This window comes from Oryx dammah, unplaced genomic scaffold, assembly GCF_014754425.2.
Source record: "Oryx dammah isolate SB20612 unplaced genomic scaffold, SCBI_Odam_1.1 HiC_scaffold_27, whole genome shotgun sequence".
Lineage (NCBI taxonomy): Eukaryota > Metazoa > Chordata > Mammalia > Artiodactyla > Bovidae > Oryx > Oryx dammah.
Window position 1 is genome coordinate 91065705 of NW_024070211.1, and position 10084 is coordinate 91075788.

General features: G+C 38.5%; 1 protein-coding gene across 6 annotated transcripts in view; it reads right to left on the bottom strand.

Annotated features, from left to right (window-relative positions):
* Positions 1-6197: 6197 nt before the first annotated feature.
* Positions 6198-10084, bottom strand: part of NMI (N-myc and STAT interactor) — a 20934-nt gene continuing 17047 nt past the window's right edge. For 5 of the 6 annotated variants that reach the window (XM_040229021.1, XM_040229022.1, XM_040229023.1 and 2 more), the window contains 2 exons: positions 7786-7892; positions 6631-7036 (listed from right to left, as the gene is read on the bottom strand). In XM_040229021.1, the coding sequence (XP_040084955.1) occupies positions 6851-7036; positions 7786-7892 (293 nt within the window). In that variant the 3' untranslated portion in view covers positions 6631-6850. Of the gene's footprint in view, positions 7037-7785; positions 7893-10084 lie in introns of all 6 variants that reach the window. The other variant, XM_040229018.1, reaches the window with a different exon arrangement.

Below are 10084 nucleotides of genomic sequence, written 5' to 3' on the forward strand. Positions count from 1 at the left end.
ACGCATTATGTTGAGATATATATATATATATATATATATATATATATATATACACACAGGTAATACTGCTTGGAAATAAAAAGGAATGAAATGCTGATACATGCTATAACAAGGATGAAGCTCAAAAAATTCCTACTAAGTACAAAAACACTAGACACATAGTGCCACACTTAACCAGAAAAGACAACTATGTGAAGACAGAAAGTAGAAAAGCGGTGCCTTGGGCTGGAGGTGGAAACAAAGATTAACTGTAGATGGACATGAACACCATAATCCAAGTTGGAATCCTCCTCTCCAGGGAATAATGAGAGATCTCAGAATAGAGTCAACAATGCAGGGCTAACTCACCTGTGGAATCAAACCTGGCCTAGATTGACCCTTAACATTGTATGTGCCAACTATTCCAACTTGTATGTGCTTATAGCATTCCGGATACACTACCCCGCAAAATGACTCCTTGGCATATTGAATATTTCAAACTGAAGGAAATGTGAGGTGCTAGAAGGACTTTCTGAACTTCTCCCAAAGCAGGTCATAAAATTCTCATGTGAGAGGTGCTCTCCCTGTACCCACGGGAAAGAAACATCCTGATCTCCAGAGACAGAGAGATACAGAGAGGAATCTGAGTGAATAGGCTTCACTAAGCTGGGAAAGATTGAGGGCAGGAGGAGAAGGGGACGACAGAGGATGAGATGGTTGGATGCCATCACCGACTCAATGGACATGGGTTTGGGTAGACTCCAGCAATTGGTGATGGACAGGGAGGCCTGGCGTGCTGCGGTTCATGGGGTCGAAAAGAGTTGGACACGACTGAGCAACTGAACTAAACTGAACTGAAGCTCCCCTCCTTTTACTGTAGTTAGCTGATGTTGTTGTTTAGTCATTAAGTCCTGTCTGACTCTTTATGACCCCATGGACTTAGCCTGCCAGGCTCCTCTGTTTATAGGATTTTCCAGGCAACATTACTGGAGTGCGTTGCCATTCCTTCTCTAAAGGATCTTCCCCACCCAGGGACTGAACCCTTGTCTCCTACGCTGGCAGGCAGATTCTTTACTGCTGAGCCAGTGGGGAAGCACACTTAGCTGATACTCTGTATCCTATCATTGCCCTCCTTCAACAACATCACTCTTCAACTCTAGCAAGGAGACACTCAGGTGTAACCATTTCTTCTGGTCTTAATTTCCTTATGAAGGTTCCTATGTCACGTAAAATTGATATTAAATAAATGCGTATACTTTTCTTCTTTTAATCTGTCTTTGTCAATTTAATTTCCATATCCAGCCAGGCACCCTAAAAACTTGTTTCTCCCACACCGTGCCAGACTGTCTCTGAGGAAGCACGACTCCAAATGTGGCCAAAATAATCCTGGCAGTTTATTACTAAAACCACATCCAAAAGAAAAACATTTAACCTCTCATAGGCCCAGTTAGAAAGCCTCCTATCTCAGTACACTTTTTTCCATCTCACAGCCTAAGTAAAATCAAGTTGGCTGACATTTTTCTGAATGTTTTTAATCTATGAGACCAGAAAAACAAAAACAAAGCCTATTACTAGATATGTCACCTGTATCTTGATAATTACTTATCTTCTTAAGATGTGGTATTCATTGTAAAGATTTCCAAAGATAGGTTGGAAAGAAAGTTATTTTTAAAGGTGTAGCCATCAGTGCTGAAATGCAGCAGTGGGATAGTCCTTCACTGCACAATTTATACAAGTATAGACTAATGCCTACCTTTCCAGAAAGCAATTGTAGCCGTAAGTTAAGATCCTTAAAAGTTAACTTAAAAGCCATAACTTAAGATCCTGAACATATCAACCTAACAAGTATCACCTTGAAATAAGGTCAGCAATGCCAAAAGATATTGTGTAACGAGATATATAAGGGTTTATGTACAACTTACCACTTCTAAGTGTGAAAAAAATGGAAACAATCTTAATGTCAAACAATTGGGGAAATAATAGCCTAGGATATATTCATAAAATTAAATGTAACATGATTAAAAAATGAAAAACTAGAAAAGAGGACATAAAAATATTTTCCATTATCCATGAGGGTAAATTGTTAATGATTTTTATCATCTTCATTATACTTTGTGTATTTTTCAAAAATAAGCATCCTTTTCTTTTAAGTATCAACTAGATATCATTAATGCTATTCACTCTCCAGTGTTCTTGCCTGGAGAATCCCAGGGACGAGGGAGCCTGGTGGGCTGCCGTCTATGGGGTTGCACAGAGTCGGACACAACTGAAGCGACTTAGCAGCAGCAGCATACAGTTTTGGCTTTCTGCCTTTCAAGCATATGATGGGACTGAATGTCCAAATTCCTTTACAGTTGGGTGGAGCCATATATGTAGCTCTAGTTCAGTTGTGAATGGAAGGAACATATTTGGACCAAGAATTTCATTGTCAGTTCGAGACTCTTCAAAACTCCTTTTTTCTGGCATTGCATCCAGCAATAAAGCTGGTGGTCACTGAGTGTCTACCATGGGCATTCCTCTTGTTGACCCGTCATGGACATGTAGCATGAACAGTAAGTGAACTTTTGTTAGTTTAGGTCTCTAAAACTTAGAGATAATTTAACACATTAACATCACATATTCTAACACAATTAATACAGAAACTGGCATTTTGGAGTATTGCTGTATGTGTGTGTGTGTGTGCGTGTGTGTGCGTGCGTGTGCGCATGTGCACACACGCACACGTGCACACACACGCACATGCTCAATTATTCAGTCGTGTCCTACTCTTTGCAGCCCCATGGACTGTAGCCCAACAGGCTTCTCTGTCCGTGGGATTTTCCAGGCAAGAATATTGGATTGGGTTGACATTTCCTCCTCCAAAGAATCTTGCAGGGAAAAAGAAAAAGACAATTCACAACACAATCTAAAACACTTGGCTTTGGCTCAGAGTCTAAGCGGCAGATGATTAGAAAATAGAGATTAGGATGGTAGTCCATTTTATGTAGTGGGAAAACATGTGGTAAAACCATCACACACGATAGCTTGGAAGGCAGATAATGTACCTATTAGCTTACAGTTTTGTTTTTTTTTAAGACAGTGTGAAAACCAGAATTAGTAGCATATGTCTCAGTGAGTTTAACAAAGTAGTATAAGAAAGAAATGAGCTTAACAAAGAATTGGCCAATTTGAAAGCCAGAAAAATGGGGAGTAAAATCCAAAACTATGAGAACTTGCAGAGTTGGTCATAAAATTCTTTTCATTCTTAAATGATAAAACTGAAAAGACCTTTGAGTAAAAAAGGCTGATTAGATCTTCTGCAAGGATAAAATCAGTGATCAAATCAAGGTTTAAATCTGAACAAGTTAATGTCCCTCAGAGTAAAAATGGCAATTAAGGTTGTGGAATTCAATAAACACTTTCAATTAGACAAACTAATTCAGGGAAAAGAAACTATAAATGGCCTGATAGACTCAAATCAAGTGAAGACAGGGAGAGAAGAAGGGAGCCAAAAAAGCAGAGAATTATAGCTACTCTAAAAAGAGAGGGCGTCCTTTGTAGCTCAGCTGGTAAAGAATCTGCCTGCAATGCAGGAGACCCTGTTTCGCTTCCTGGGTCAGAAAGTTCCCCTGAGGAAGGGAATAGGCTTCCTTCTAGAAGAAGTGTATAGGCTATACACTCCAGTATTCTTGGCCTTCCCTGGTGACTCAGACAGTAAAGAATCTGCCTGCAATGAGGGAGACCTGAGTTCCAATCCCTGGGTTGGGAAGATCCCTGGAGGAGGGCATGGCAACCCACTCCAATATTCTTGCCTGGAGAATCCCCATGGACAGAGCAGGTGTCAAAGAGTCAGACACAATTGAGCACAGCTAAAAACAGAAGTCTAGGAAAACAAAACCAAAGGTATGGCTATTAGCATATGTAAGCTGACCAGACTTTAGTCTATTTTAATAGAGAGAAAGCCTATTAAGTCTTTTAAATATACCAGCTAACCAGCCACTGGCCCAGGTAAAGAAACTATGACTGTTCAAAACTTTAAAAACTTGGTCCCAAACACTTATCATAGAAAGTGTACCAAGTGAGGAAGCTTTTCAGCCTCCAAGAAAAATATATTATGAATGTCCATTCTAGATATGACTCAGGAGAATAATGGAAAAAGAAGGTGGTCCAGGACCTATGAGAACAATGAGCAAAAGACAAATTTCCGGGGAGTCACAGTTGCATCAAAAACTCCATAGGATTTTACAATGGCTCTGGCCCAGTGATGCCTTTGTGCCTCCCATTCTTTGCTTTTCCAAATGCAAGAGAGTGGTTTTCTTATTCTGGTCCTACTACTGTCTATGGGAGGGGTCTCTCAGACTTGATATAGAAATTTCCACATATCACCAAGAGTTTTTGCACCTTGAGTTTTATGTTATGATTGGGTGAAATTTGAGGATTTTTTACCTTGGAGATGGGGTGAGTGTATTTTGTGCGTGAAGAGGAGTGATCCAAATATTGATAACCAGTAGGACAGCACAGACTACCCTTATTAGTATTCTGGGCTCAGCTATATCTGGTTCTTCTCATTTTTATAAGACAGAATTTTCAAGTCCCCTTATGTTTCAGTGAGGCCATGTGACTTCCTGGCCAGTGAGATATGAGAGGAAATAACACAGGTCACTTTCGGGTCACAGCATTTAATTTCTGGTGCAAGACTTTCCAGACTTCGGTTTCCCCACCTTGATGATTCTGGAAGCATGCCTCAGGATGGGGCCTGAAGTGATCAGGACAGAGTCCCTTACCAATCTCTGCTGGATATTTAGCCTGAGTGAGAATTATACTTTTATTCTGCTAGGTCTCTAAGACTTGGAAGGTTGTGTTATCTGAGTGTGACCTAGCCTCTCCTGACTGATAAGTCTACAAACAGCAAAATGCACATGTAACTTCACATATCTGTCTTTTCCTGACATACACTGACAAAATCTTTTCACACATTAATAAGTGGTGCTATCTCACCCTGGATGCACAGTTGAAGGGTTCTTAACATTATATGCAATATATGAAATAGTCAATACAGTATTTTTTGGTAAATTTTTAAAGAAAACCTTCCTCTTGTAAAATCTCTAAAACTCTGGAAATAAGCAGGAACGTCAATGCTTGATTTCTGAGTTTCAGTCAGATCACACTAGGTGAAATGGTGAAAGAACCCAAAGGAAAAGTATAATTTTCTAGAATAAGTAAAATATCAAAACCACTGTGAAAATTTTAAATGAAATGAAATTATCCATTGTACTGCCTGAAGAAGGCCCCCAGAGGAACAAAAGTGACAGTGTCCAACTTTGTTGTAAATATTAGGAAAAATGTATTTCTGATTGGCAGTCTGCTATAGATTCAAAATGACCCCCTCTGTGCTATGAGACTGTCAATCAAAATCAAATGAGGTTCTTTAAATTCTTCTTAATATTTTGGAAAGCTTGAACTAATCTTACTATTTCCAAAGAACAACTGACAAAATGAGAGATCTTTTTTCCCCTAAAATGGTGAACACAAAGATTTATCATGAACTGCCCAGTTTTTAGGTACCATTTCTTATTCCAAAGAGAAATATGAGAGTAATGAATATTTCTGATGCTACTATAACAACTTTAAGGGTTTCCCCCGAGGCTCAGCAGTAAGGGATCCACCTGCAATGCAGGAGACGCTGGTTCGATCCTTGGGTCAGGAAGATCCCTTGGTGGAGGAAATGGCAACCCACTGCAGTATTCTTGCCTAGAAAATTCCATGGTCAGAGGAGCCCGGCAGACTACAGTTCATAGGGTCACAAAAGAGTCAAACATGACTGAGCACACACACAATAACAACTTTAAAACCTAAAAATAAAATATCAGAAGCAAAACCAATATTTTTTTTCTTTAGTTTTCCCTTTATTTTAGATGGCAGGCAGCATTGGATAGGTTTATAATCTTTTCTAAAAGCATTTCATTTCTGCCATCATTTTAATATGAATTTAATTCTGGTGTTGGTTCTTCTTGAAACATATTAGGATTAAAACTGTCCAAATATTCTTTACCAAAGCGAATTTTACCTTCTTCGATAGGAACCTTGAATTTTCCCATTTAATTTCTGCAGATTAAAAACAGCATGATGATAATAAACTCAGTCTCTCTCCAGCTAAATTTTAAGCCCCTAACCGGTAGGTATGGTGCAGACATTCACTCCCAGCATCTCCCAAGATGTGTGATGAGTCACTAGCTTTGCACTTAACCTCTTTATTCCAAGGTTTTTCAATCCGTTAAACTGACTCCTTACATTATAAGTGTAAAAGAACATTCCAGTGTTTACAAGTTCAATTTGGAGGGGAGATGTCTTGAAAGGAATCAGGGGACACTTGGCATTCTGGGTGAAAGTTCAAGAAAAAGACCACACTCAGCTCTGAGGAAGACTTTGGGGCTGTGGGATGAAATGCTGGGCAAAGTGGAAAAGCATTGCTCTTGAAGTTCCTTGAGAAGTAGGTAAGTCTACAGAAATTCCAAACTGCTAAATGCAACATTTCTCTGGGGAAATGTTAAGCGTCAAGTCTGCATGTTGGTGGACCTAGAGCCAAAACAGACTGGAGCCCACAAGACCATGACAGAAAGAGCCCACGTGGCAGGCGGATTTCCAACAGACATGGCATCCAGCCACAAAATGTATGAACAAAACTGTTTAATACAGTCACTGCATTTGTAAACATGCAGCACAGTCGGAAACAAAGAATTTAAAATCACAGAAATATATTTTGTATCTAAGAACAAACGAATACTAAAGAATTACATTTTTCATTTTTTTAAAGGAAAAGGACATTCATTTTTGTCAAGCACTGACAGGAAGTTGGGTTCAGAAGCTCCAACTTTCATAGGATTCCATGAGTCTATTCTTCAAAGTATGCTGTGTGAGATTGCCCGAGGGAACATTTGACCACCTCAACTTCTCCACCTCCATTCTTCTCCCGCTGAAAGTGAATGCTAATCAAATCCTCGACAGTTTCTTCATCTGTCATCTGAAGGTCTTTCAATCCGGTCAGAAGCACTGTCCTCTTAGATACTCCTGAAAATACCTAAGGAGGAAAATAGAAAAATAAAAGATAAACAGCAATTTTCTAAGAACTTTGAGTTGCAAAACTTTACATTTTATAAGCTCTGCTCAATATTTTGGACATTATCCTAAGAGAGACAAGGGGCCTCAGGAAGATTTTTCAAGGAAGGGAATATCAGAGTTAGACGTGAGTTTCAGAAAGATAACTCTAGCAGAACTGTGACAAGTGGAGGAAAGGAAGGCAACTCTATGGACAGAGAGATCAGTTAGAGTAGTAAGAAGTGGAAGTGAAAAAATTGAGTGATTAAATGGATGCTGGAGGTGAAGCTAAACCAAGAGTTAGGCTTGAGTTCTAGTTTTCAGGATGGTAGACGAGGTAGATCATGATGACCTTTTAGGAACAGAAAAGATGATCTTTCTTTTAGGAACAGAAAAAAGCAGCAGGTTTGGAGTAAAGATAATGAATTCAGAGAAAATAAGAAGGGAAAACCATTTTTAATACCCAGTGATAGTAGATATATGAGAAAAATGTAGTTATGTCTCCACATATAAAAATACTGTGCCACAGTCAATTAAATAAGGTACAGTTTTACATTAAAAAGTATTCTTAAAATAGAAAAATTCATTCTGTACCAAGCAGATATAAAGAGACTATTTTGATATCCCTCATTAATAAGATTCAAATGAAAACAGAATCATAACTTTTTATTTTTGTGGGGGTGGGGAGTCAAGCAATTAGCTTCCAAAATGAAAGAAAAGAGATGACTTTACCTGAAACTTTTTCAAGTGTGTTTCTGTGTATGGAGAAACAGTAACTCTATGGCAGTTTTGATTTATATAAAGAGGATAGTCTTTCATTTTCAAAATCTTGTCAGCAACTAGAAATAAATTTTTTAAAATTATTTTCTTATTATAGATATTTTCTTCTTTATCATAAATATTTGTAACCAAAGGTAAAACTTCCTTCAAATAGAATGTCAAAGTAAACAGTGACTTGAGTGATTAATTTTTAAGAAACTCTGGCAGGAGGAGAAGGCAACGGCAGAGGATGAGATGGCTGGATGGCATCACCGACTCGATGGACATGAGTTTGGGTGAACTCCGGGAGTTGGTGATGGACAGGGAGGCCTGGAGTGCTGCGACTCATGGGGTCTCAAAGAGTCGGACACGACTGAGCAACTGAACTGAACTGAAAGTCGCTTTTAAACAATTCACAGTACATAGTGTTGAAAAACATAAGACCAAATGATAACAAGACTTAGCTCCATCTGTCTTACACTATTAGTCAGTCAATGGACAATGTGCTACAAAGGACTCAGATAGACCCACCTTGAGCTACATAAAATGGGATAACCATCTGCAAAAAGTAGCCCAGCCACCCTAACAAAACCCAGTATTTCCCAATCTTTCAAGAAGTATACATGAAAAATATGATTAGAATACTATCTTTATGTGAGAGATTTATAGAAAATTACTATATTACTATGATATATATAAAATTACTGTAACTGATACATGACATTCAATAAACCTCTGTAATGATGTTAATCAAAGGTGGAGGGCTGCTGAATGTCATCCAGAAAACATGAATGCAAATAAAAAAAAGAATTCATCAGTTTTCTCCAACATAAAAAATAATCAGAATTCTTTTTGGAAGCATTTTTCTCCTAGAGGGGAAACAGCTAATGTGTCAAGATTGCATAAAGTTTAACAGAAACAGTTCTTAAGAATATCTGATCCCTTCTTTTCTCCTCTCACCAGTCCACCTTAAATCAGCAATATGGTACAGTGATTAAGAGTGCAGACCCTTGCTGGCGAGAACGTGGAGGAATTGGTACCCTGAGACATTGCTGGTAGGAATGCAATGGTGCAGTCACTGTGGAAAGCAGTATGGCTGTTCCTCAAACATTAAATATAGAATTACCATATTACCTAGCAATTCCAGAAAGATTTTAAAAAACATTCACCTAACCATAACTACATAACAGGACAAAGGGAGTTTGGAAATTTAAGGAAATGTCTCAATTTTTATTAAATTAATGTTCTTTATTATTTCAATTTTCTTTAAAAAGCATGTATTTTTTTATTATGAAAAAAGCTAATCAGGCAATGGCTTTTAATTGTATGGTTGGATTTCTATCATATGTAATAAACCCAGAAAAGGCCTAAGAACTAACCAGAGCAAGAGACTTTTTTATTGAAAATTACTTGACTTTGGACACAGTGGGGGAAGGAGAGGGTGGGAGGAATTGAGACAGCAGCCCTGAAAATAAAATAGATACGTAAAATAGATAGCTAGTGGGAAGTCGCTGTATAACACAGGGAGCTCAATGTGGTGCTCTGTGACAGCCTGGCGAGGATGGGTAGGGGATTGATGGGAGGTTCAAGAGGGAGGGGACATATGTACACTTATGGCTGATTCACATTGTTATATGGCAGAAGCCATCACAATATTGTAAAGCAATTATCCTCCAATTAGAAATAAATTAATAAAAAAGAAAATCACTTGAACATATTAACAGAAGCAGCTGGAGAACCTTTTATTTTTAATCATAATAATGTAAACCTCCCCAAGATTATTTTAAAAGTCCATTTCTACTGAAAAAGGGAACAGCTCTTCTCCCCATTAGCCTCTTTTTCTTCCTGGAAACGATTCCCTCCATCTAAGAGGCCCTTGTCAATGGTAAAAAGTGAGATGGAAGAGACAGTTTTATATATATATACATACATATAGATACATATGTGTGAAAGTAAAAGTCGCTCAGTCGTGTCCAATTCTTTGTGACCTCATGGACTCTGCAGTCCATGGAATTCTCCAGGCCAGAATACTGGGGTGGTTAGCCTTTCCTTTCTCCAGGGGATCTTCCCCACTCAGGGATTGAACCCCGGTCTCCCGCATTGCAGGCAGATTCTTTACCAGCTGAGCCACAAGGGAAGTCCTACATATATATATATATAGCTTTCCTAGTGGCTCAGCTGGGGAAGTCTTACATACATATATATATATATATACACACACACATACATATAAAACAAGCTTCCCTAGTGGCTCAGCTGGGGAAGTCTTACA